Raw genomic sequence first — 26,786 nt, 5'->3', positions numbered from 1 at the left:
TTACAAATACTTTCTTGCTTCATTAAAAAAAAAAAAAACAAGGGATTTTATACATAGCTGAAGGCAATATTATTATTCCATGTTCCATTTTTTTATGTACAAGCTTGCAGGTCGATTGGTAATATGGTGGGGAATTGATCACAATATATTTCACAATGTATAATGTTGTCTATGCCCCATACAGTAGCTAGCACTGCAGAACTGTCTCGAGGTACCACAAGGATAAGCACAGCAGTGCAACTCAGCAGGAGGAGCATATATTGCGCAGGAGCTAAGCAGGGGGAGAGCGAAGGAAAAAAAAACCCTGAGCTATAGCTTTTCATTTCACTCACCTGAAAAGCAAAGCTACGAGTCGATCTCAAAGATGAGCGTCAGACCCTGACAGCATCGAACGCGGCAACTCACACCAAGAACAGACCTCAGGTCTCTTACACAACTCCATCCTGCATAGCAAATACATGTATATCTCTGCAGTAGTACAGGGGTTGAGACGGATACATGCATCACCAGCGTATACAATTTGAGCTAGTATTAGCAGAAGTATGAAACCATCTATTCTGACGTTAAAGTCACCGGATCTGTTTTCAAGAAAGCCACTTGCTTAATGAATCACTCTTTACATTTAGAAGTTTTAATGTCAGATGTGAACTCTGTCAAGACGCAGGTCACATATAACTCCAAACCAACCTGCACAAAAATCGGGATTGATCAACAGTAATCACCAGCTGGAAGCTGCGGTGTTGGTTTATGCATAGGCGCTGCAGATTTTTTTGTTGTTGTTGAATGAATCCATCAGTCTGAAGGGGAACTATCTCAACAATTTAATACATAAGTTATTTAAGCTACTTTACTTTAATAAATTATTTACAAAAAGAAAATTAATTTAAAAAAAAAACTGCGTCATGCTTATTGTTTTAACACGTTGGTAAAGCCGAACAGCAACTGAATCAGGTATTTAATTAAGGCACGGAAAACAACACTTCTGATTGTATTCAAAGGCTCGTTATTCTGGCTGTTCTCATCATATTATGTCTGCACTTCGAAAGAAATTTGGTGACGATTACCAAGTAGTAACCACTTCATCTAGTGGCTCCGGATTTACTCAACCAGCACCCAAGAGGAAAAGGCAACGGTTTGTGGACAAGAACGGACGATGCAATGTCCAGCATGGTAACCTGGGGAGTGAAACAAGCAGATATCTTTCGGATTTATTTACCACCCTGGTAGATCTGAAATGGCGCTGGAATTTATTTATTTTTGTTTTGACTTACACTGTAGCGTGGCTTTTCATGGCATCAATGTGGTGGGTCATAGCCTACATTCGAGGCGATCTCTATAAAGCCCACGATGATAAGTATACGCCGTGTGTTGCCAATGTCTACAACTTTCCTTCAGCTTTCTTATTCTTTATTGAGACAGAAGCCACAATAGGCTACGGCTTCAGGTATATCACTGACAAATGTCCAGAGGGGATCATTTTATTTCTCTTTCAGTCTATCCTTGGATCCATAGTAGATGCTTTTTTGATCGGCTGTATGTTTATAAAGATGTCTCAACCCAAGAAGCGAGCAGAGACCTTGATGTTTAGTGAACATGCGGTTATTTCTATGAGAGATGGCAAACTGACTCTCATGTTCAGGGTGGGCAACCTCCGCAACAGCCACATGGTCTCAGCTCAAATCCGCTGCAAATTGCTTAAAGTAAGTGTATTTTTATTTCACTGCAACTCACTGCAAGTCAAATGTTTAAGAATGTTTATTTTTTCTAAAACGTATTTTGTGCGTCTAAAGTATATTCTCAAACATTTACTGTAAAAACAAACATAACATTGTTTAAAAACTACTGCATACCATGTATGTTTTAATCTGGGTTTACAGAGCTCTTTTTTTTAAGATGTCACACGCACACCTGCCTGTCCACCTTGTTGTTTAAGCTTGATACGTTTTTCTTTCTTCAGTTCTCAGAAATCTGATACACGCGCTTGCATTGATATGTATATGTGTCATCTACTGTAACACTAGCAGTGTTTGAATGTAAGTTTCAATTTTTATATGAATCAATAGTTAATCAACCTTGTTTTGAGTACAACACTGTCTAGATAGTTTAATCTGGTATTTTTATTACTGTACTATTTAAAACTCAGATCATCAGATTCTTTCTTTCTTTCTTTCTTTCTTTCTTTCTTTCTTTCTTTCTTTCTTTCTTTCTTTCTTTCCTTTAAATGTAGGCTAATGATATGCATCGCATGTTTTATTTAAAGTCCACAGACAAGACCAGATCTCCTTTTATGCAATATTTTGTAACCCCCTCAGTTGATAATTGCCCACTCTTCAAATATATGAAAAAGATCTAAAGCACAGTGATACAGTAACCCCCAAATGCCATCCATTTGTGTTTAGGAATGCAGAATGACACCCCCGTGCTCACTAAATAACTTGGTATTCCTGAATACAAAATCATTCCATCTTCATTTTAATGAGCAATTCGTCCACAAGTACTGTGGTAGCCCAGATAATCATTCACTTACTACTAATGGCCTACTTCTATACAAAAGGACTAGGGAGGGCATTTGCTCTTCATTTTACCCCCCAAAATAAGCGATGATTGTCAAGAGTGTCTGGCATTCATCTGCCCCAATACCTGTTGGTGGAACATTTGGATGGGGGATTTTTTAGCCCGACTAACCTTATTCTAAGTCTAAACATAACCCACAGTACATTAATTACATTTGGTTTACAATATTAAGCAAACCAATGTTGGTTGTTTTTTGTGTTGTCTGATTTGCCACCATTCTTAGGCTATTCACTTTTGAAGTATGTATCACATTCTGACACCTATGTATAATGTCAGAGCAAACTGTAACACACTGTTTACAATCTTGATGGCTGTTTACAGTTTTCAACCTTAAAGGAGACATGAACAGAGCAGTACAGTATTGCATTTTAAGGAGCACTGCTAGTATTGTAATCCTCATTAAAATTGAGGACACCCTGAATTAATAATCAGTATTAAACAGGCATGTTAACAGCAGGTGAGAAAAGTGGCAGTGTTTTATCTAGGGCATGAAGAGTCAATGTTTTACAGTAATTTATGACAATGGTTTACACTTTCTAACTGTAAACATATTTTCCAATACCTCCCAAGAGTCATTTAAAAATGTTGGCACTTTTCCAGGTAACAAAAGAAGCTATAAACTACCAAATGGAATGGCTTGTTGAGTTATTCACATAGATTTTAAAAGTATGTATTTTATGTACCCTGTAATAGTTCAGTGTTACGATTCGTTAAGTTTATTTTTCTGTGTGTATCTCACATGATTGATGGCAGGAAATGATGACAAAATGTGAATAGCTGTCATGGTGTCTTGAAGAATTGCTGTGGCTATGCTGATATTTCTCCTTTCTCTGCACGCTTGCTTAGTCACGGCAGACGCCTGAGGGTGAGTTTCTCCCCCTCGATCAGTTGGAGTTGGATGTGGGCTTTAGCACCGGGGCTGATCAGCTGTTTCTCGTATCCCCCCTTACAATATGTCATGTGATCGACACCAAGAGCCCCTTCTATGAACTCTCCCAGAGATCCATGCAGACCGAGCAGTTTGAAATTGTTGTAATCTTGGAGGGCATTGTGGAAACCACTGGTAAGTAATCATATTCTCCATATTAAATATACTGACTATATATATCAGAAGTGGTTAGGGCTGTGTTCGAAGGTTCGAAGGTTTGAAGGTTCGGTCGCTAGCCAGGGATTCGAAGATTGTTTTAAACCTTTGAAGGTTCGTCAGATGCTATTGGCGCACTGTTTTTTTTTCCTGTTAACAATTGTTTGACAATGTGTGAATACTATAAATCACACATTAAATGTCACTCATGCAAAATTCGATCTTTTGATTTGTATAATGCATATTATGTAAACAAAAAATGTTGTATTAAAATCTGCTACCAAATCGTTATACGTGACAACAATATGTGGTGCCGCCGCTGTGTATGGAGTAGGGTATTAGTAAGCACTGGGGCGGTACCTGTAGCGGTTGTAGTGCATCAGTAAAATATGTACTGAATATCTAGTATACAAGACAGTTTAAGAGAAGTGCTATGGTAGAATATGTTTGAAACATACAAAATATACGATAGCACTAAGAATTTTAATTTCGAAAACTGAGCACCGTCCCCCCTCCCACCTCCCACCTCCCACCTCCCACCTCCCACCTCCAGCTCGTGTTATCCAGAAGCAGACCTTTCATTTCTTCATTCTCCATCTCGACAGCAAAGCGTTGTATAGAAAGAAATGTCTCGAAACCCCTCTGCTGTTCTGGATTTTTTTTTGTTAAATGCCCAGACGACCAAAAAAAAAGTTGAATGCAAACTGTGCAAGTGACTCATATCATGGCGGTATAACCAATCTCTGGGGTCACTTGACAAGAGTAAGTTCATATTATTATTAGTAGTATTAATATTTTTACAAGTAGTAAAATGTTACAGATAACCTGCTTGGAACGGTGACTGTTAAATAAAGCTTTGTCTTGCCTAAGTCCGCTGCAGTTGTGCAATGCAAGCTTACTGTATGTATCGCAAACATCTTCAATTACGTGTAAATAAACAACGTGTATTTTTATTTAAATTATAAAAAACATGATTACTGTTCTATATAACATATTTTTAAACTACATGGGAATGTTGTATTCCATTTATATGGATTACCCATAAAAATAATAGGATCAATCAAATATAAACAAGTAGCTATGGTGACGTCACCAGTACATTATGCAAATGAGTACCATCGAAGGTTTGAACCTTCCTTCGGTAATGTGTTCCAAACCTTTGAAGGTCAAAATGTACACTTAGTCGCAGCCCTAGAGCCGGTGGTCAAACCGCGGCTCTTTTGCAGTTCAAGTGGCGCTCCTGGTGAAATGCTGGGTGACGCGCGCTTTGCAGCCCGAATGAACTGAAGAAAGAATAATAAACAAAAACGAGATTAGAGAAAGTAAAAATAAACACAACATTTATTATTTGTGTTAATTATTCTATCTCGTCGTCTCCCCTGTTTCTTTGAGCCTGCATGTTCACTCAAGGATATTTCGTCACTTGTTGACTTTCGACTCCGCTCGCTGTCGCATGCGTAATTCGAAGCCGAATGTGCAGTTGAAAGTAAATTTCATAATTTTGAATTAAGCGCTCGTTCGTTTCGCGGAGACGGTGCGTGACCGAGCTGTCATTGAGTGGCGTGTGTATGGTGACGTCACGGACCAGAAACAGAAACCAAACAATGGCGGTGGTGAAACTGAGCGCTACAGTGCTCACCGTATTTATTAAATAATAAATAATCAAAAGGTTTAAACAAACACAAAACACACTAAACAAAAAGGCGAGTTGGCCAAACAAATAAACAATAACGGAAACAAGTATACTTATAATATAGCAATTGTTTATATTTTACTAGCGCTGTTCTTGCTCACTCTCCCCAAGGGTAGAGAGCTGCAGGTTTATATACAGTGACCATTTCCCGATTAGCAACAATTAATTAATGAATTAACTCGGGAGATGGTCACCGTCTGCACGAGTTTAATAAGGATGCGTGACTGTCAGCTAGCTAAATAAATCACAAGCTGATCAGTCACGCATCCTCACGAGGTTTTTAAAAACACAAAAACAATAACAAATACGCGGCGCTTTTATCCGCGCCGCAAACAATAATACAAATAATAATAAAACAGTGCACAAATATATATAGGGACGGGACACTCCGCCACACGGTGGCATTGAGCAAACCCTCCACGAGTAATAAACGAAAGTATGAAGTTTTAAACCAGACTGGGAGAAAGAGTTTGCTTTCACTGAAAAGAGTGGTGTCTCATCTGCAACAAATCGTAGCAACCTCAAACGTCATCAAAACACATTTTCATGACGGAGGTATTGATATGAAACACTTTTGAAACCATGACTTGCATGTAAATTTTTTCATATGGAATGGTGTTGTATAGAGCCATACAGCAATGCCTGGTAAAGGGCTTCTATTATAAACAATCTGGCTAATTTGGATTGTACAAGCTATTACTAAAATAAAATTATATCAGTGTTTTTATATGCCATATAAAACATTGATTTCTTTTAGCGACAGAAAGCATGAAACTGCACATCATAAGAAACTACATTTAAAATAATTAATGGTAACAGCTTATTACCTTATTTACTCACTATTTTTTAATGCGATTCTGAAAGGAAGGCCTTTAAATATTTCAATGGTTGTCTATTTATACTGCAGCATGTTATATAATGACTGAATAATTTACACACAGCAGTATTCACATGAAGGTTTTTTTTTTTTTTTTTGCTTATGATTCTCAAGATCTAAGGGCTGAATATGCTTCATTTGCATGAATGTAAATGTGTACTCTACTTTTCATTACAAGCCTGGGTTTCATGTAACAGTGCTACATTATTTTCCCTCCTGTAACTGTACGATAAGGACATAATCATATACAGATTTCATTTAATTTAAACTTTTTAATTTGATCCTTTTATTAAATAATCAGCTGTGCTGTTCCTCTGATTTTTTTCTAGAAGTTTCTGGTTGTCAAATTTACTTGTGACAATTTTACAATAATGAGCTAATCTCTTACACTATTTATGAAAGCCCTCTGCAATATTGACTTGCTTGTCCTATTTATAGCCAGGGATGGTGCGCATATGATACTGAATGATTAAACAAAAAAACAAACAAAAAAGTATATTTGAAATAGACATGGTAATAGATATAAGTAAATTAATTATTGTAAGCATACCGTGATGGTAACCATGATTATATGACCTTGCATTGGAATAAACTAGGGAGATTATAGGATAAAAGACCTATTGTTTAATTGATAAATGCTACACAAACATTCTGTAATTTAGATCATTCAGTATTCTTCAATTGTGCAATTTCATACAGAAATATAGGTTATGTTCTGTATCTTCATTGCGTCCTGAGAATTATCGCATGGCTTGTGGTATAATGATTGATGTAACACTGAAGCACCTTTGTGTCCTGTTCATGTGATTCTACAATCTGGAAATTGCATCAAAAATCCTAACTGCAAGATGGCTTGGGTTCTATAGTAGAAATATCTTTGCAGCTATGAAAGGGTGTATAGATTTAAGCGACTTGTATTATCTGCAAGTTACTGATAAGGTGAAGAAATATATTATGTACAGCAGAGAATGGCTAATCAGAAATGGAACCTTCTTCAGTTCAGAGCTCAATCGCAGTGAATTGTACCTCACTCGTAAAGCTAATTAAATGTTACTTTTTATCGTTTTATCAGTCGCTGGGGAGCATACATCCTTAGAAATTGGTTTCAAGTGAAGAAAAGGCAGAATGTTGTCTTTGAACTCAAATGGAATCACTTTGCAAGTTGAGAGTTTAAGGGCAATATTAATATGTACTGTTAACAAGCTGAGATAGCATTGTCCGGCACAAAATCCCCTTTTCATTTATTTTATGATAAATGGTTTTTTGTATTCTATATTTTTTCAGTAATTGCTGGCACTTAGGGTCCAATTCAATTAACATTTTTAAATGGGAATAATACTTTTGGGGAAATATTAACAGAATAAATATGGACCAATATGTTGTATGCTGTGTGAACAAAACATTTCACGTATATAAATGTAAGTAACCTCAGTAACGAACACCAAACTTACTAACTGACTAGTCAATCCAACATCCCACTTTCTGCCTAAAAGCCCAAACAGACCATGGCATCCTGGGACCTGTTTTTTTTTTTTTTTTTAACAGAGCTCAGTACTACGCCATCTTAACACATACAGTACACAATAAACAGGTATCGTAAACTGCAGCACCATGGACTGCAAAATATAGGTCACAAGGTACAGTGTTAGTACTGCACGAATCACACATTGCAGTTTTGTTGTAAGTTAATCATTTGTAAATTGCTTTTACTTGAAATGTATACACTCAAATCATTTAAACCAAAGATATGTATGTATATGGTTTTATAAATACCTTGGAAATTAAAAGGTGCAGTGCTTAATATGGTAAACCTAAACTGAAAAAAAAATAATTACACTGTGTCTTTTTATACGACAATACAAGTGGTCTAAGCCAAGACTTGATCTAAAGAGGGCTACACCATCAGCATTGTAATCACACTCATATACTTTATGTTTAGTACTGCATTTGTAGTAACGCTAAGAGGCAGCAAAACAAGATTGAAATCACAGAAAAAAGCTAATTGAACTCGATGAATATTGATGGAGTTTAATGCCAAAAGAAAGACCTGGACATACCAAAATGTTGATACTGTACCTGCCGAGTTCCTACAAATACTGTGTGCAAGTGTACCTAGAAGAATTGATGCTTTTTTGAAGGCAAAGGGTGGTCACACCAAATATGATGTAGATTTTTCTTCTGTTCACTCACTTTGCATTTAGTTAATTGATAAATATAATCTATTAACATGTCTATTTTTGAAAGCATTCTTACTTTACAGCATTTTTTCACACCTGCCTAAAACCTTTGCACAGTACTGCATATATATATATATATATATATATATATATATATATATATATATATATATATACACACACACACACACACACACACAGACTTCTAGAGTGTATATTTATTGACATTAACCACATCAACTTCAACTCCGTGACGTACGTACGCACGAAAACCCACTTACAGTACCATGCCGTACGTGCGTACGTCACGTTTCCATTCTATTCTATGATCGGTTTCTCAGTCTAGCGTTTCAGGTTTCATTCTCTAAAGCAGTGCTAGTACTGTGGAATGTGAAATGAAAGTTGGGGGAGGGTCAGGTGACATTTTTATCCAATTGCGTGTCATGTAGCAATTCTAGTCTGTAGCTGTGGGCGTTTAGAAGGCTGAGATATATTGCAGGAAGCCATTCAGCTTTTACAAGTATATATATATATATATATATAGTGTTTTAAATTATTATTTTTTATTTATTATTAGTTTTACTTGTTTAGTTATAATTTATATAGTTTTTATCAAAAGTTAAACATTGCAACGTACGTGGTCTTTCTATAATGAGCAACGGGAGTGAAGTTGGTTCGGAGGATTTCGGTACCAGCGACAGCGATGTTGACTTATCACTCAGCGATTATGATGAAGAGGATGTGGAGCCAAGAACAGTACAAACTGTACAAACCAAAGAGCATGCAGCTACTTTACAGGTAAGCCAGCTGCAAACGGGAAGCTGTTTGTTTTGAAATGGCAGTGCTGTGACGAAATACTATCAAAACACAACGCTGGATACAGGCAATGCGGCAGGCAGATCCATCACAATGCCTGCGCAAATTAGCTGTGTACATGCATTTGTGACTATCCCTCCAACACAAGCGAAGCAGACACCGTAAAAAGGTACAGGGTCTGCTATGAAAATGAAAACAAAAGAAAAGACAAAAGAAAAATGTGCAGTGGTTGCAAAGGCAACCCTCTATAGTTTCAGGTTCCTCTAACTCAGTGGCGAGTAATTGATGTAGATGGCTCCCAGACACCTGTAGCAAGCAAGTTTAAGCATTCCCTGGCCCAGCTTGTTGCGTATGCTGCCTGTACTGTAAACTGCAGCCGGTGTCACAGTCTAATCCTCACCCTGTCTAACCAAAACCCCTGTGAATCTTGTCCTAGGCTAATTCTCACCCCACTGAATCTTAGCCTAGGCTAATTCTCACACTGGTGAATCTTAGCCTAGGCTAACTGTCACCCCGTATTGAGAATTAGCCTAGGCTTAACATCACCCCACTATATTGTCATCCCGAGTGTGAGTTAGCCTATCCCATGTAATTTAGCGGATTACCACTGGCTCAGCCCCGCACAAGTATTTATTTTGTGCTGTTAGCATATCTCTTTGTATAGAAACTTTTCGTAAAATTGGAACTGTATTGTGTAAGATTGGTAATGAGGTCGCGATGTCAAGTGGTCATATGGGGTCATCATAAAAAGAAACGTTGAAATTGACATGTCAGTTGCATGTGCTTGGATTGGAAAAGGCGAATAGAATGAAAGAGGCAGAACGTTTCGATTACTTGATCTTCAACTCTTATCTGCCAGATCTATATATCAACTTGATGTTGTCTTTTTAGTGTTCTTACAGTTTTAGTAAACTAAATGGGATTGGTTTGCGTTTTACGTCTGATTTTGTTATGCTGAAATTGAATGCTGTATAAAAAATAAAACTGGGAAGATTTTACTCATCCTGGTTCTAGCTATGGCTTGTGGCTGATTTAGCATTTTTAGTGCTAAACTATAAATAACACATTATATTATTTTTCTCTGAATCTCTTGGCAGTAATTCAAGGTGAAAACAGCACAAGGTTTCTAATATCATGCTCGTTTTCAAAGCTTTTGCCTCAGCAACAACATTTTTGGGATAAATATGTGTTTAGGTTTTTTACCCTTGCAAATTGCGGAAAGTGAAGCTCACCTGTTAAAAGCACAACTGCAGGGTGAGTCATACAGCGCAGGTTTGAATCCTGGCTGTGAATTAAGTTTTGTTGGGAAAATAATTATAATTTGTTACTGCCCATCAGGGCTCTGACTTTGATTAGTGCCACACTTTCACTGTAGCAACCATTGCAGCTTGCTTCCCTAAATTGTGATGTATATACCCTTCCGGCCTGGTGTATGAAGGAGTACAGCTTTAAAAAAAAAAACCTTGAAAGCTGCTATCATTGAAGACATGTAAATGAAGGATGATAACATTTATAGTTAAGATTTAAGAGGAGTTTTGCTATGGATTCAGCAAGAGCCCTCTACATCTGGTAGTTCAGAGGGTTAATATCAGTTTAGCTGGGAAGTCAGCCATCAGATGAATACAGGAGGCTGTGATTAAAGCTAATGATCTCTGGGTCAGTGTACTGGTGCCTTGTACTGTTGAAGGTGTCTGTCACTTTGTTCCCCTGTGAAAACCGTCGGCTGGTAACCATGAAATCAATCAGCATATGTCTCTCTTGTTAAGCTTTGTTAGGCCTGTCATTTTCTCTCACACTTACCAAAACTATCAATTCAATTTCATGTTTCTCTTCTAACATTAAAAAACATCTCAACATTTCTCTAAAATATTTTACATCTACCTTCATTTGCTTTTTGGAGAGATTCTGTTTCAAGTTGCTAGTTCTTCATTCGTTTTTGTTTGGTGGTCGTTTTGCTTTTTTCCTATTTTAGATGTTTGTTGGTTTTCTTCATCCAAGAGTCTGAACAATCTAACCTTTCTCCTTAGTTGCTTTATAGTTTAACATAAAATATAGGAAAGTGGTGTGACATTAGCAAGCATGGCATAGTTCTCTGGAATGTGACTTCTGGGACTTAAATCCAGAGTATAGCACTGAAAAAAATAAGATGACCCTTAAAAGTAGGACAGGATTAGCATAGAAGCTAGAAAGAAGGATAAGAGAAATGCAGGCGCTCAGAAGAAAGGGCACAGGGTGGTTGGATAAAAGTAAAAATTGGGGGATTAAGTTCCACTGCTTTTTAGTGTTGTTTTTTTGCTGCCCAATTTAGATTCTGCTTTGTTGAAAAAATGAATACTTGTTGTTATGACCCCATGAGATATCTGGCCAGTGCAGAGGCAAATGGAATTTACCACAAAGGCAGCAACAACATCTGCAAATTCTGGTTGACTGCCAGCTGCAGTGGCTGTTAAAACATAGTATTCACAGTACATCCGGTCTGTGTTATTACAGTAGCTGTTAAAGACGACTATCCACTGGTAATTATATATATAAGTTTTCATTCTTATTTGTGTTGTATCAGGGACATTGGCACAAGCACATCATTATTGTGAAAACAGGCTGTGGCTGAACAAAGTCACTAAAAATCAATTTTAAATCAAGGGCAAATGAAAATCTGTTGCAAAAAATCATTCCTGCTTATATAAACTGTTTTCGCTTCTTGCTTTCACACATGCCAGGTGGTAATGTGCTGGAAATCACAAGATAGCTATACAGGTTTCTGTTTCAAAACATTGTTCCACTATTAACAGCAATACGTTTTTTTTTTTTTTTTTACATTTCCATAAACCATATTCAATCAAATCCCACAAGTATTGTATGGGGTTCAGTTATGGCCTTTTCTCCTACTCACAACTTTGTTAATCTGTCATCAGATTTGTTTTGTTCTCATCACTGCATATAAGAATATTTCACATATGTTCTAATGGAACTTAACAGTTAAGGCCTTACAGTTTACACCAACTTTAATTGCCATATTTAGCCCAACGAGGATGCTAAACAACTTTTTCTGAGTGACTGATACACAAGGTAAAACTGTGCTAGTTTCAGCCTTGAGAGAATAATGCTGCATAACTAAGGCATTAAAACCATTACAGTAGGATTTTATGTTTAATACTTGATGATGGTCACCATAGAAACAGATTATCTCTGTAGATATATCTGTAATAGCTGCTTTTATGGCATGGTGAGACGTCTCTTTCCTTCTCAAACAACCCAACTCTGGTTCTAATTTACCATATTTTGTGTTAAATCTCTTGAGGTGAGGGGCTCCCGAGTGGCGCATCCAGTGAAGGCGCTCCACGTGGAGTGCAGGATGTTCCCATATAGTCTGGACGTCGTGAGTTCGAGTCCAGGCTATTCCTTTGCCGACCGAGGACGGGAGCTTCCAGGGGGCGGCACTCAATTGGCCGCGTGCCGCCCTGGGGGAGGGAGGGTTAGGTTGGCCAGGGTGTCCTCGGCTCACCGCGCAACAGCGACCCCTGTAGTCTGGCCGGGCGCCTGCGGGCTTGCCTGTAAACTGCCCGAGAGCTGCGTTGTCCTCTGATGCTATAGCTCTTGGGTGGCTGCATGGTGAGTCCGCAGTGTGAAAAAAAGTGGTCGGCTGGCGGCACACGCTTCGGAGGACAGCGTGTGTTCGTCTTCGCCCTCCCGAGTTAGCGCAGGGGTGGTACCGGTGAGCTGAGCCTAAAAATAATTGGCCATTTTAAATTGGGGAGAAAATAATAAAAAATAATTGGCAACGACTAAATTATTTAAAAAAAAATATATATCTCTTAAGGTGAATGTCTATCAAGCTTAATATGACTCGAGTAAGCAAATTAATACTGCCAGAGACTGGGCTCTCTTCATAAGGTGTTTGAGTTTATGAAAATACATAAATAGGATTTGCTACTGTGATCAAGGCAATTTCAGTCAGGACAAGCTTGCGTTAAATAACCACCTTTATTATAATACAAAATCTAACAGATTACCTGCTGCCTGCTAAAAAACAAAGAATAAAATAATATATCTATCATCCCAGTGAACAAAAAAATATTAGGCAGAGGAGCATCGTATACTTCCCACCTCCAGACAAGGCTGAGAGTGAGGTGGTGGTAATTCGAAAGCACGGCAAGACTGAGTTTGCAAAGTAGGTTTAAATACCTTTGCCGTTAATTGCATTAATGATACTATAAATTTCCTGCCTGAAAACCTTGCAAGTTTTATAATATTGGCTTTATTACTGAATAATGGTTTAGGCAAAGTATTTGAACTGGAATTTGCAACATGTAAACATGAACAAATAATGTATTAGGTATATTGTTATTATCGTTATTGTTATATAGTATTGCACAAGTTAGCATTACACTATTACAGTGTTTTGTAAATTGATTAATCGAGTTCAGATAGATACAAAAGAGTCTCATCTGAAGTCACCACTTAAATCACAGTTGCCTCTTTGTCTGCCTTCTGTTTTAGACCTTTATTTGAATGTATACGTACCCTGTGTGAAAATGTACTCTTTCTTTCTGTTTCTAACCCGCTTGGCAGAATAGATGTACAGATGAATTTGCAATGAATTAAATTACTGTACATCATGTACATCTTGTGATTCGTATTCGGTTACAATTGCTTGACATTGCTAGTGAAACAGGTTAGAAAGCCGACATGCTGGAATTGCATTTGCAGATGCTGCTTGGTTACTATATTCTGGGACAGCAACTAATTATACATTTTATGAACTACAGGCTGTATTAGCCTGAAACCACTATATTTATACATTTATAGAAGTGGCCATTATCCATATTGATAAACTGTTGATTTAAGGCATCTGAGAGAAATAAATTGCTTCATTTGAATTAAATGCATTTGTGTTGAGCTGTACAGTTATTATTATAGATGGTAAAATCAGTGATATTTGTGCGGGCCATAATCATATATTTTATAAGGAGAAAACAATCACAGAAAATAGCATTTTATCTCTCGACAGCTGAATTGCAGGGAATATAAATCCAATCCTGTAATGTTTGCACACAGTACACAGAACACTCCTATTACAACAAATCAACACCAGCTGAGTTTTGTGACTGAATTAAAGCAAATGTTTCGCTGATCAGGAATAGTCATGCTTGATCTCACAGATCCTGTCATATTTGGAAAATTAATCGAAATATTGGATGTTATTATTATTATTTATTAGCAGACAGCCTTATCCAGGACAACATACAATTGTTACAAGATATCACATTATTTTTACATACAATTACCCATTTATACGGTTTTTACTGGAGCAATCTAGGTAAAGTACCTTGCTCAAGGGTACAGCAGCAGTGTCCTTCACCTGGGATTGAACCTATAACTCTCTGGTCAAGAGTCCAGAGCCCTAACCACTACTCCACACTGCTGTTAAGGTTTAATGACTTACAGCACAATGGCACAGTATTATTACGAAAGAACATCCTTTTCCAGTAAAAGCAGGCATTTTTTCCATACAAGTACTGTATGTGAAACAAAGCGTATATGTTATGTGTTGCGTAGAGTTTTAAAAATACTCAAATTTAACAGAATGCACATGCTCGTGATGTTCATATTTAATTGTTTTTGTTTTAATTGTTTTCAAAGATCAATAGGTATGGAAAATCTGACTACATTATAATTATCTGCAGAAAAATACCTGTCGATATAATGTAATGAGCTGTAAACAGAGATCTAATAAATTATACTATAATGTAAACAAAGATAACTTTATATATGTAACTACTTCACTGAGGATATAACAATTGCATTGAATATATCAGTTTTCCTCCTGACCTACACATACACGTACATACTCAAAGTTGATTTGTGGTGGGAGATGCAAGTCTGGGTTGTTTTGGCCAATAAAAGCATTGATTCAATGTTTAAAGGCTGACTGGAGCTTGAAGACCATGGGACATGTTCACAAACCCAGTCCTAAGTGTAGTGTACACATACTGTTTCCTAAAAAAAACGCTGCCGTTACAAAGCTTCAACTAAATAACTTGGCAACTTTAATCAAAGAGCTCTTACTGTACATGCAGCATAGCTGATTCTTGTTTGTTCTGTAGCATTAGTAGTTTGCAGTTTGTTTTTACTTGGTGCAAAAAAATGGTTCAAACTTAGGCCTAGCGTAAATGCCTTGTGAACATGGCACTGTCAGAAACCGTTTGACTATACTCCATACACTAGTGCTTCTGATTAGTCACTTTTTAATTTTTATTTCACCGGGGTCTCATTTTGACCAGAGTGGTTGTTTTAAAGCTTTTTCATTTTTACACCATGAGCAAATTGAAAGCCAGTGATAGGTGTGGATTACAAGAGATCCAATGTAATTTCTGCACACATCCTTAATAATTTTTCAAAATAATTTTGGTTTCTGTTAATTAGACACCCGAGTTTTGGCACTTTCTTTACTTTACCAGGAGGGGTACATTTAGACGACATCCACAAGATGGGGGTTGGAGAGCTCACCTCTTGAGAATTGGTAGCAACAGGATAAACATACAACTGTTTGTAGCATTCACCAAATCAGGTAATCTGTTGTAATCTCTGGGTGCCAGCCAGATGGATTTTTTTCAGCATTACTATTTATCATTGGAATCAGAATCCCAGAAATCAAAAAATATGAACTAGTTTTGGGGATTAGTGATACCATTTGAAATATTGTTAATTTAAACCATGGCTAATTATCTAGGAGATAATGACTGCTGCATCATATATCACTGTATATGCATTTGTCATAGCCACCCTCCAATTTTTGACCCCAGTTGATTTTAACCAAAATATAATGTATGACACTGGGGGCAGTGGCAAGATCTAGTAATGCTTTTTGGATATCCAGTAGGATTCATTCATATAACTGTGTCTTACCAAGGCTGTTTTCCTGACTTGGTGGCATGCTAGTTAGTTATAATGTGTCTTTAAATGATCCAATCATCAGAAAGAGTCTTGAATATAGACAACTCGTTAAAGAAATTCCTGAAAGTATTTCCTTGACAGATATTTGGTCTTGCTGGTTAGATAGGGTTATCTCTAGGTCCAGCTTTTCTTTTATTTGACCAACTCATTTCTTCATGTCTAAGTAAGAGCTAAACATGCTGTTGATGGTAGTGGTTTCCTCTTTTTGCCTCATTCACTGTGCAACTGGCTGTTTTGACTGCACCACTACAATACACCTTCACAAGCTGAGTAAAGGGATACAGTATATAGTGACATACTATGTAGCAAGGAAGCTTAAAACTCTGACCAATGTTAGTGTACACACATTTATGGATGGTTTCAGAATTCTTTAATCACTGGTTTCTGATGCCTTTCACATTTGGATGCTTTTATTTGAAACTGAAATTATGTTGGCGGTTTTAACTTAACAGCTAGTAGATATTCGTCTAACACTCAATTTGGTAGAGTTAGTTTGAAGATTGGCACAATAGTAGAAACATTTAATGAATACAGTCTCAAATGCTTTGCTGCTGGCAACTAAGAATACTTTTCTATACTAAAATATACTGGAGATCTTAAATGACGTACTGCAACATTTTGATGTTGATGGGTACTATACTTTTGCTCCAAGCACTATTAATAGTCTAATAATCTTATGACCTGTTGATGGGTATACAGAATTGAATACATATTCATACAGCAGTGCCAGATATGTGCCACACTTAATAAAATAAATCATCAGACAAAGGGCAGTTTATATTGGAATTGTGGAATTAACATCAATCCTGATAGCATTACTTTTTATTGATGAACATTTGTAGAATTTGATTAGTCAAGATAATAACTTTATCAGTTTATATAATTAGATTTTGTTTTTCTTTTCTGTCATTTAAAAGCATCTGGGGCCATAAGATAGTGGCAGAAGACAGTATGACTTCTACAGTTCTTTAACCCCTTTACAGCCAAGCATTTTTGCGACAGATGTCTTTAAAGTGCTATAAAAAAAACTTATTTGAGACAGTAGAGTGTTTATTTCCAGACCATTGCCAGAACATGACAACATTTTCATCTTAACAAAACATTTTTGAGGTTTGAAGAGCTTAAAACATAAAAAAGTTCTACCTTTAGTAGTTATTGTTTCAACAAGAGCACTTTTCTAAAATAAATTATGTTCACTTAGATACCCTGGGATAAACTAAAGGGATTTTCCTCCAACTTATATTACATTCTATCTGTGTTTGACATGGGGGGAGAAATCAACAAAGAAACAGAAGGGAAACTACGTCAAAACAAGGGCAACAACTCAGGTAAGACAGCCATTAAATGGATTTATCTAAATGCTAGAAGTATCAGAAACAAAATGTTAGAACTTGAAGCTACTGCACTAACAAGTAACTACGATGGGATAGGTGTTACATAAACCTATCCGAGAGTGATGGAGACAAATATAATATTAGTGGGTATACAGGAAATACAGGCAGGACAGAAGAGGCGGAGGGGTAGCGCTATACATAAAAAATAGTCTTGAAGCCCAGGTGTTAAATCTGGACGAAAAAAACAACGCCGAATCAATATGGGTCAGAATAATGGACAAAAATTCAAAGGGCATAATAATAGGGGCATGCTATAGACCGCCAAATTCAGAAGCCGAACAAAATAATCTGTTATACAATGACATTAGAAATGTGTGTAGCATAGGAGAAGCCATACTAATGGGGGAGTTCAACTTCCCCCATATAAAATGGGAAACCTGGTGGGGAGTACGACAGACGAAATTGAAATGGTGGAAATGACAAATGACTGCTTCCTAACGCAATTTGTCAAGGCACCGACTAGAGGGGAGGCATGCCTTGATTCAGTCTTTTCAAATAACGAAGACAGAATAACTAAAACAGAAGTCAGAGAACCATTGGCAAACTCAGACCACAACATGGTCTCATTTGAAGTGCTTTTTCAAACCCAAAAAGTAAAGACTAAAGCTAAGGTTTATAATTTTAGAAAGGCAAACTATGAAGGTATGAAACAGAGACTAACAGAAGTAGATTGGAGTAAAATAGAGAAAACATCAACAGAAAAAGGATGGCAGTTTTTTAAAAATGTAGTACTAGAGGTGCAAAACAATTACATCCCAAAAGTAGACAAATCTAAATCTAAAACAAAATGGCCAAAATGGTTTAATAGATCAATTAAAAACAAAAATTCAGTGAAAAAAGGTACTTTACAGAGCATTTAAAAGTGACCAAAAACAAAGCACACAGAAAGAGTACTTGGAGCTGCAAACACAAGTCAAAAAGGAAGTTAGAAAGGCCAAGAGAGAGATAGAAATGAACATTACTAAGGGGGCTAAAACCAATTCCAAAATGTTTTTCCAATATTATAACAAGAGAACATTCAAAGAGGAGGTTAAATGTCTAAGAGATGAAAATGGCAAAATCACAGATGAAGAGAAAAAAATAGCAAATATAATAAATGACTACTTTTCACAAGTTTTTACAAAGGAGGATATGGACAACATGCCCAACATGTCAACCTGTTCCTATCCAGTTTTAAATAACTTTAGCATAACAGAGGCAGAAGTCTTAAAGGGACTATGTGCTCTTAAAATAAACAAATCCCCTGGGCCGGATGAGATCCTCCCAATAGAACTCAAAGAAATGAAAGAAGTTATTTATAAACTGCTAACCAAGATCATGCAACAGTCTCTTGACACAGGTTGTACTGACAGACTGGAGAATTGCAAATGTAATACCGATCCACAAAAAGGGAAACAAAACCGAACCAGGTAACTACAGACCAATAAGCCTGACTTCTATTATATGTAAACTTACGGAAACTATAATAAGATCCAAAATGGAAAATTACCTATATGGTAACAGTATCCTGGGAGACAGTCAGCATGGTTTTAGGAAAGGGAGATCGTGTCTAACTAACCTGCTTGATGCAACATCAACAATGGATAAATGCAAAGCATATGACATGGTTTATTTAGATTTCCAGAAAGCTTTTGACAAAGTCCCACATAAAAGATTAATTCTCAAACTGAACGCAGTAGGGATTCAAGGAAATGCATGCACATGGATTAGGGAGTGGTTAACATGTATAAAACAGAAAGTACTGATTGGAGGAGAAACCTCAAAATGGAGCGAGGTAACCAGTGGTGTACCACAGGGATCAGTATTAGGTCCTCTGCTGTTCCTAATCTACATTAATGACTTAGATTCTGGTATAGAAAGCAAACTTGTTAAATTTGCAGATGACACAAAAGTAGGAGGAGTGGCAAACACTAATGTAGCAGCAAAGGTCATCCAAAATGATCGAGACAGCATTCAGAACTGGGCAGACACATGGCAAATGACATTTAATAGAAAAAAATGTAAGGTACTGCACACAGGCAATAAAAATGTGCATTATAAATACCATATGGGAGATACTGAAATTGAAGAAGGAATCTGAAAAAAACCTAGGAGTTTATGTTGACTCATCTAGACAATATGGGGCAGCTATAAAAAAAGGCCAACAAGATGCTCTGATATTGAAAAGTGTTGAATTTAAATCAAGGGAAGTAATGTTAAAACTTTACAATGCATTAGTAAGACCTCATCTAGAATACTGTGTTCAGTTCTGGTCACCTCGCTACAAAAAGGATATTGCTGCTGTAGAAAGAGTGCAAAGAAGAGCGACCAGAATTATTCCGGGTTTAAAAGGCTAAAAGAATTGAATCTATTCAGTCTTGAACAAAGAAGACTATGCAGCGATCTGATTCAAGCATTCAAAATTCTAAAAGGTATTGACAATGTCGACCCAAGTGACTTCTTTGACCTGAAAAAAGAAACAAGGACCAGGGGTCACAAGTGGAGATTAGATAAAGAGGCACTTTTTTTACACATAGAATCATGGGAATCTGGAACCAACTCCCCAGTAATGTTGTTGAAGCTGACACCCTGGGATCCTTCAAGAAGCTGCTTGATGAGATTCTGGGATCAATAAGCTACTAACAACCAACAAGCAAGATGGGCCAAATGGGGCCTCCTCTCGTTTGTAAACTTTATTATGTTCTTATATTCTTATGTATATGTCTGTATAATAAACAGCCACTATCACACTAACAATGAAAAAAACATGGTATAGAACAAATACAGTTACTATTATTTTCACAGATTATATAAAATAAATTGAAAGAATTAATATATACAGTAAAGGGAGGAAGAAAACAACATTTAATTTGGTTACAAGTGAAAACAATGCAAGCTCAGTCATGACTATGTGGTTGAATATCGGGTTGTGTAAGTCAAGTTTTTTAATGGGATATATTGCATGAACAAGCATATCTGCCAAGCAAGTGATCTACAGACAAATGTGTGTCTGTAAACAAGGAAAGCTATGAGCCAAAAACCTCACTGTAATTGCGTATACCTCACTATTTAAATTATGTGCATCTTAATTGTATGCATGTCCTTTGAAATGGGCCTGTGGCTATTCTAATGGCTGCTTTGTTTGCTTCATAATTTGGGAACCAAATGAGCTATTGTGTATCTAAAGTATGTTACTATATGGCTTGATAACTCAAAACACCTTGATGTTAGAGCTTCAGGGCACACATTGGTAGATCTGGTTGTCATAGGAACACCTGTCTTATTTTTGTACAGTTAGTTGTTATAACAAAACATTCCAAATAGATTAATCCCTTAACTAGTACAACTCACCTCCACACCAATGTAAGTCTCAAAACTCACTGTTGATAGTTTTGAAATTGTCATAGCTGGATCCCTTGCATGCAAAACAAATAGTGACATTTACTTAGGATTCATTGTAAAATCATTTGTTATTCCTTAAGCAGTAATATCAGAGTTTCAGTATCTTTAAAAAAAATGTGTTGGCTCCAATGTACAATTAGCTGCAATGTACTTTGGCGCTTATGAATATTAAGCCTGTTTCAGAATCTGGTGCATGTTCATCAGCGTTATGTGTTACACAGGAAGTGGTGTGTAATGCACAGAATATAATCAGATCAATGCAATTAGTAAAGAAAGGCTCATATAGTACAAGTAGTCCCTGTTAATTAAGATGCTTATTATTCAATCCTAGCACCTCAGAGTCCAGTTGCCTTTGCACTGACGCTGGTCTGCAAGTAGAAAACAATGTTATGGTATTATGAGCGTGCCTCAGTAGTGGGCTGGCTCTAGTGTATACAAGCAGACAATGTTCAATTATTTTTAAATGAGTCTAGTAATCAAGGATCAATTGAAATAAAAGCTTAGTGGAGCAGTGTAATTGTGGATACAACTGTATGGCTACTGGCATTTGTTTTTCCTTGTGCTAAAACATCTCTGTGCTCAATATATGTACGATGCAAAAAAAGAGACAAGCAGTGTGTTTCTGTATCATAGGCATTGTGTCGTGCAAGGGATAAAATGCGAACAGTACAAAAATCCAGGTGTTGCTGAAATCCATTCACTACTGATTTACAGTAGCCATTACATATGGAACACATACAAAAAAGATAAATATAACCAAAGGAGAAAACTAGAAATCTTGTATATACTTATAGGAAACACTACTGTTAACAGCAATTGTGGCAAAATTGAATCCTAAGAAACAGATAACATAATTGGATAGCGAAGTAAACCAACCTTAAATGCATTTTTTTTCATCCAATCTACAATTTGAATTTCAGGTTGAATTTATTAAATTAATACATTATCTTATAATGCATATGTTCAGTAAGAAATGCAGAGGTGTTGACAACAAAGCAAAAGGATGTCAGTCAAAAATAACAAAAGAATAAGTAAATCAAACTCTGCGTTGTTTGAAATGGTTTTGCTGTATTGCACAGTACTAAGATTAGATAGAAGTGTAAGTGCTCTTCTTAATGTATTCATTTGAAGTCATTTGATTATCTTAATCTCAAGCCTTTCTAGTAGTTAGCAAAGTCAATTTGATGACTGGATTGTTACACAGAGATATGGATTAGGGTATTGGGATCCTCAGAAGAATACATTTACATATTTAACATTGTAAACTACATCTTTTGATACATACACATGAAATCAGTTCTTTCTAGGGAAATTATATAATAGACCACGTTACAGAAATGTAGACTCCTTTCACCAAATTATTAATATTTTAGATGTTTAGGAAAGAATAACCCCGACCATCTATTTGTAACTCCCTTCATCCAGGCCTAAATACAGAGAAGTGTATGTGTGGATGGATGCTGAGCTGGAACATTTATTGCCTATTTTAAGTGTATTTTTTAATACAAATATATTTCAAACTCTACTTTTTGAGTGATCTTAATGGCATGGATTTTACATGCTTGTTAGAGGGCAAACACTTTCCACATTTGTTCAAGGCAAGCCAGTTCAGGTCACTGTCTAATATAAGACCACTTCATTGATTCACAAATGCAATAAGCAGTATGCCAACCTCCTTCAACACATCTTGTTCTAACACACATTTTTCAAGGCTTCCTGCTCTGTTAGTATAATGAGAGTGAAGTGTATTTAAAGAGGATAAAATACAGCATTATGAAAACTATAGAACATTGACACAAAACTTCAAAGCAGAAGTGTATTTTTTATTTTTTCAAGATTCCAAAATTAATGAACTGCAGTTAAAAATAATAGTAAATGCTATACAAAATAAATTCCCTTTACCATTACGCTGGATTCACAACCAGATTTACATTGCTCCCTGTGCTCAGTTTTAATGCCTTTAAAGGCTGCCCTTATTAAATTATTGATTTTAGTAAACACTTAAATAGTCCCACGCTAATACAGACACATTATGCCGTACATTCTGATATGCCGGACACAACGTATGTCCCTCGACAATAAACGATGAATTGCATGATCCAATTCCACACACTGGAAAAAAAACCAAAAAGAAAACAGCTGTTATACTGACACCAAAGACAGGATGAAAATAAACAGAACAGATACAAGTAGCTGCTAAATCACACAAATTAAGAGCATGATTAAAAGAGGCATATAGCAGAGAACACAGAGAACTTCAGTAATAAAACAAAGATGTTTACTTAAGTAGCATTAATAGTGAATCTTTAGTTAAATTAAATTGCATGGCTGAATTGAAGAACCTGTTAAACTAAGTTGCTATTAAAGTCCCTATCTCACATAGAAAATCATTTTTTGGCTTTGGGGTGTTACTTGGTTTATTTTCACAATGAGCAAGAAATTAAATCTCCATGATCAATTTTAGAGCACTGAGAGACGTAAAACTATCAATAATTCCAGAAAATACCGACAACGCACCGGAGATGCATGAAGTTGGCGTGACGTCACTAGGGAAACACATGCCAGGAACAGCTGAGACATACATGTCTTCAGATTGTGAAAGCGATCATTATGCATTTCTCTGATGTTTCGAGTAGTCTATTACAATAAGGACAGCTGGAGCTGCAATGAAAGAAATTGTGGGGAGGAAGAGTAAGTGGTTTGAGGCCTGATTCCGAACTGTTTTGAACCTCCAGCAGGAGAAAATAACCACGCTGACATGAGGAATGCGAGCGACACGTCCCCTTGTTTGCAGGTCGGCAGTTCTGAATGTTGTTCTTGTATCGAGTTAAACCCAGCTAGCAGTTCATTTATGTCAATAAAAAAAGTGTATTTCTATATTTGGTTTGTTTTACAATTTATAGCTTGCAAATAGTGTTACCGTTTCCCATCCACTTAAAAAATAAAGCATTGAATATTACAAGACCAAGATGACTTGCATGGTCATGTATAGCTCTTCAATGAAATAAACACTTATGCTTTCCCCGATTTAGTGAAATTAAATAGGCCTAACCTCCTTGTGAACTGCACGTAATTATTATTATTTCTTGGCCAAAAAAAAGATGCAACCTGTTCATTAAAGTGCTAGGTTCCATATACTGTAGTTCCTGGTTTACAGTTCTGTAACTGACATAAAGCAATTTAAGAAATACATTTTGGGGGAGGGAAAAGCAGCTGAATGTCCCAAGAAAGCTACAAGACAACAAGAATACATTTGAATGGCTTCTGCTATATATTTTATAAAGAAGGTTTTTCAGAATGAGGTCACTTTGGTTGACTAATGATAATTCCTTTTCTGTTGTGTTTGTTGTAATGTATTAGCCCAATATTACATCAGTATTTCAATGGGCGGGTTCAAACTGATGCATGCATGTCTGTTTCTGGAACATGTATTGTTGCTTCACAAAAGATTTGGCAGGCAGATTCTTATGTTTGCAAAATTGCAATAATTAACATTAAAAATCGCAGTACGTAACCCCTTCAGTAAAGCATTTGTACCTAATTGATGTTAATTTAGAGTAGTTTTTTTAACATTCTGGTACACGAGGGACTAGACTGCGTGAACTAATTTCACAAGAGACAAGGGCAACAAATCACTGTTTTTTTTCAGTTTGACATACAAAAGAATTTTCATTGTTGATATGATTTTTCTTCAATAAATGTTTTTCAGGCATGACTTGTCAGGCACGGACTTCCTACACTGAGGATGAGGTTCTTTGGGGCCATCGTTTTTACCCAGTTATTTCCCTGGAAGAAGGATTCTTTAAGGTTGACTACTCCCAGTTCCATGCAACATTTGAAGTTCCAACACCTGCGTACAGCGTGAAAGAACAGGAGGAAATGCTTCTAATTTCCTCTCCATTGATGGCACCTTCCCTGAGCAGCAGTAGGGAAAAGAATAATTCTGTTGACTGCTTGGACACCCTCGAGGACACAAGTACCAAGCTACCATCCAAACTGCAGAAGATGACAGGAAGGGGTGACCTGCCCAGAAAGTTGCTAAGGATGAGCTCCACAACCTCTGAAAAAGTCTACAGCTTTGGGGATTTGTCCATGAAGCTTCAGCGTATCAGCTCTGTCCCTGGGAACTCAGAGGAAAAACTTGTATTAAAGACCACAAAGATGAGCTCTGACCTTATGAGCCAATCAGTAGCGGACTTGCCCCCTAAACTGCAAAGACTTGCTGGTGGTGGGAGAATGGAGGGGCATCTACCCCCAAAACTGAGAAAAATGAATTCAGACCGATTTACATAACTAGAATACCTTGTTTTCTCTTGGCACTATGTTACTTTTTAATAAAAAGGACAAGTTTCTGAAATTTGAGAACAGATGATATATATTTATTATTTGCTAGGGGAAATGAATTTAGCATTACATTCTTGGCTGTAAGTATAAATGCTTTAAAAGAGACTTTTTTTAAGGTAGTTTTATTATTAGCATAAACTGGCATGTAAGTATCACAGCGCATGGAATACTGCATATACTTTTTATCTTGCAAAAAATAACATTAAAAAAATAAATTTAAGAGCCAAATTCTGGTCTAAACTTCTTCCAAAACAAAGGAGATGTATGTTAATAACAGATGCAGAAGAGGGTAAGTTATGATTTACTTTTAATTATTTAATTGTATGTAAAATTGTGTTTTAGAAATAATATTTTTAAATGCATGTTTTGGTTATGGAAATAGAGAAGAAGGGAGATAGCCAAATATTTAGCCTAAACTTATATTACCTGTTTTCTTGACAGTTTATTAACAATTTTGTTTTTTGTTGTTTAATATTTGTTCTTCTGGTTTAATGATAGTTTATCTTGTGGCAGAGCTGGCATTTGTTAAGGCTGGGCCAAAATTGTATCTCAATACCCAACTTTTTTTTAAACTGGATGATTTCATGTAAAAAAAACAAACAAACAAAAAAAAAACCCACAGAGGATTGGCACTATATAGTATAGTATGAGATATTAAATAATATATTTAATCCCAAAAGTTGATAGACATCAGAAGCTAACATCCCTAGTACAAGATTAAACATTTTAAACATTTCAAACTTTACTACAAAAAAAAGGTAGCAATAACGATATGCAGACAATTATATTTTGTAAATGCTTTTTAGATAAATTGATGTAAGATAAATCTGTTGTGGCCAAACATGAGGTTACTGTATTTGCACTATGATGAAAATCTTAACGAATTACAGATAATTTTACATTTTATTTTGTCAGTCAATATAAATATTAAATACTTTACTATAACCAGATTCAGGATGTTAAACCAAAGAACACCCCAGGTGATTTATATTTGGTGTACTTTAAATTGCAGATCAAAATGTACGTTAGTGTTACTATAGCGGTGCAAACATGCGGACACGGTCAAGAAATCTCTGCTGACACAAAACACTGTATTGACTGACAAAAAATAAACTGGTCATTTGATATGGGGTAAATGATATAATAGCCAAGTTATACGTGGATACATACAAGTTATAGGATATAGAGAGAGAGAGAGAGAGAGAGAGAGAGAGAGAGAGAGAGAGAGAGAGAGAGAGAGAGAGAGAGAGAGAGAGAGAGAGAGAGAGAGAGAGAGAGAGAGAGAGAATCCTATAGTTATCAAGGCTCACCCTGTAATGGTCAATTAACATTTTTTGCTCAGCCTTAAGACTTTTGTGTTGACTACACAGCAGGTCTGTGTTTCCAAACAGTTATGTAGAATTTGAGCCTGCATTATAGTGTATATAATTGTATAAATATGTCTACCAAACACACACATTTTTTCAGGCATGCAGAATATTTATTGTAAAGA

At 36.4% G+C, this 26,786-nt stretch overlaps 1 protein-coding gene across 2 annotated transcripts; it reads left to right on the top strand.

The window, feature by feature from the left end:
* Positions 1-309: 309 nt before the first annotated feature.
* LOC117409146 (G protein-activated inward rectifier potassium channel 1-like) lies at positions 310-26,583 on the top strand. 2 transcript variants are annotated; one of them, XM_059032334.1, is made up of 3 exons: positions 310-1,700; positions 3,421-3,637; positions 17,377-17,476. In XM_059032334.1, exons 1-3 carry the CDS (start codon positions 1,029-1,031, stop codon positions 17,388-17,390), a joined length of 903 nt encoding a protein of 300 aa, XP_058888317.1. In that variant the 5' UTR covers positions 310-1,028; the 3' UTR covers positions 17,391-17,476. The 2 variants fall into 2 exon arrangements, with proteins under 2 accessions (XP_058888317.1, XP_033870672.1); XM_034014781.3 differs by lacking the exon at positions 17,377-17,476 and adding an exon at positions 24,660-26,583 and having other exon boundaries at positions 317-1,700.
* The last annotated feature ends 203 nt before the right edge of the window (positions 26,584-26,786 follow it).

Source organism: Acipenser ruthenus, chromosome 10 (genome assembly GCF_902713425.1).
Source record: "Acipenser ruthenus chromosome 10, fAciRut3.2 maternal haplotype, whole genome shotgun sequence".
NCBI lineage: Eukaryota > Metazoa > Chordata > Actinopteri > Acipenseriformes > Acipenseridae > Acipenser > Acipenser ruthenus.
Note: the sequence above shows the minus strand (reverse complement) of the source record. Positions and strands in the feature narration are given on the sequence as shown.

Excerpts from the sequence above, each read along its gene's own strand:
- LOC117409146 (XM_034014781.3), top strand. The coding sequence starts at position 1,029 with ATGTCTGCACTTCGAAAGAAATTTGGTGACGATTACCAAGTAGTAACC. Across the intron at positions 1,701-3,420 it reads TCCGCTGCAAATTGCTTAAA|TCACGGCAGACGCCTGAGGG; the intron begins GTAAGTGTATTT and ends ACGCTTGCTTAG. Across the intron at positions 3,638-24,659 it reads GGGCATTGTGGAAACCACTG|GCATGACTTGTCAGGCACGG; the intron begins GTAAGTAATCAT and ends AATGTTTTTCAG.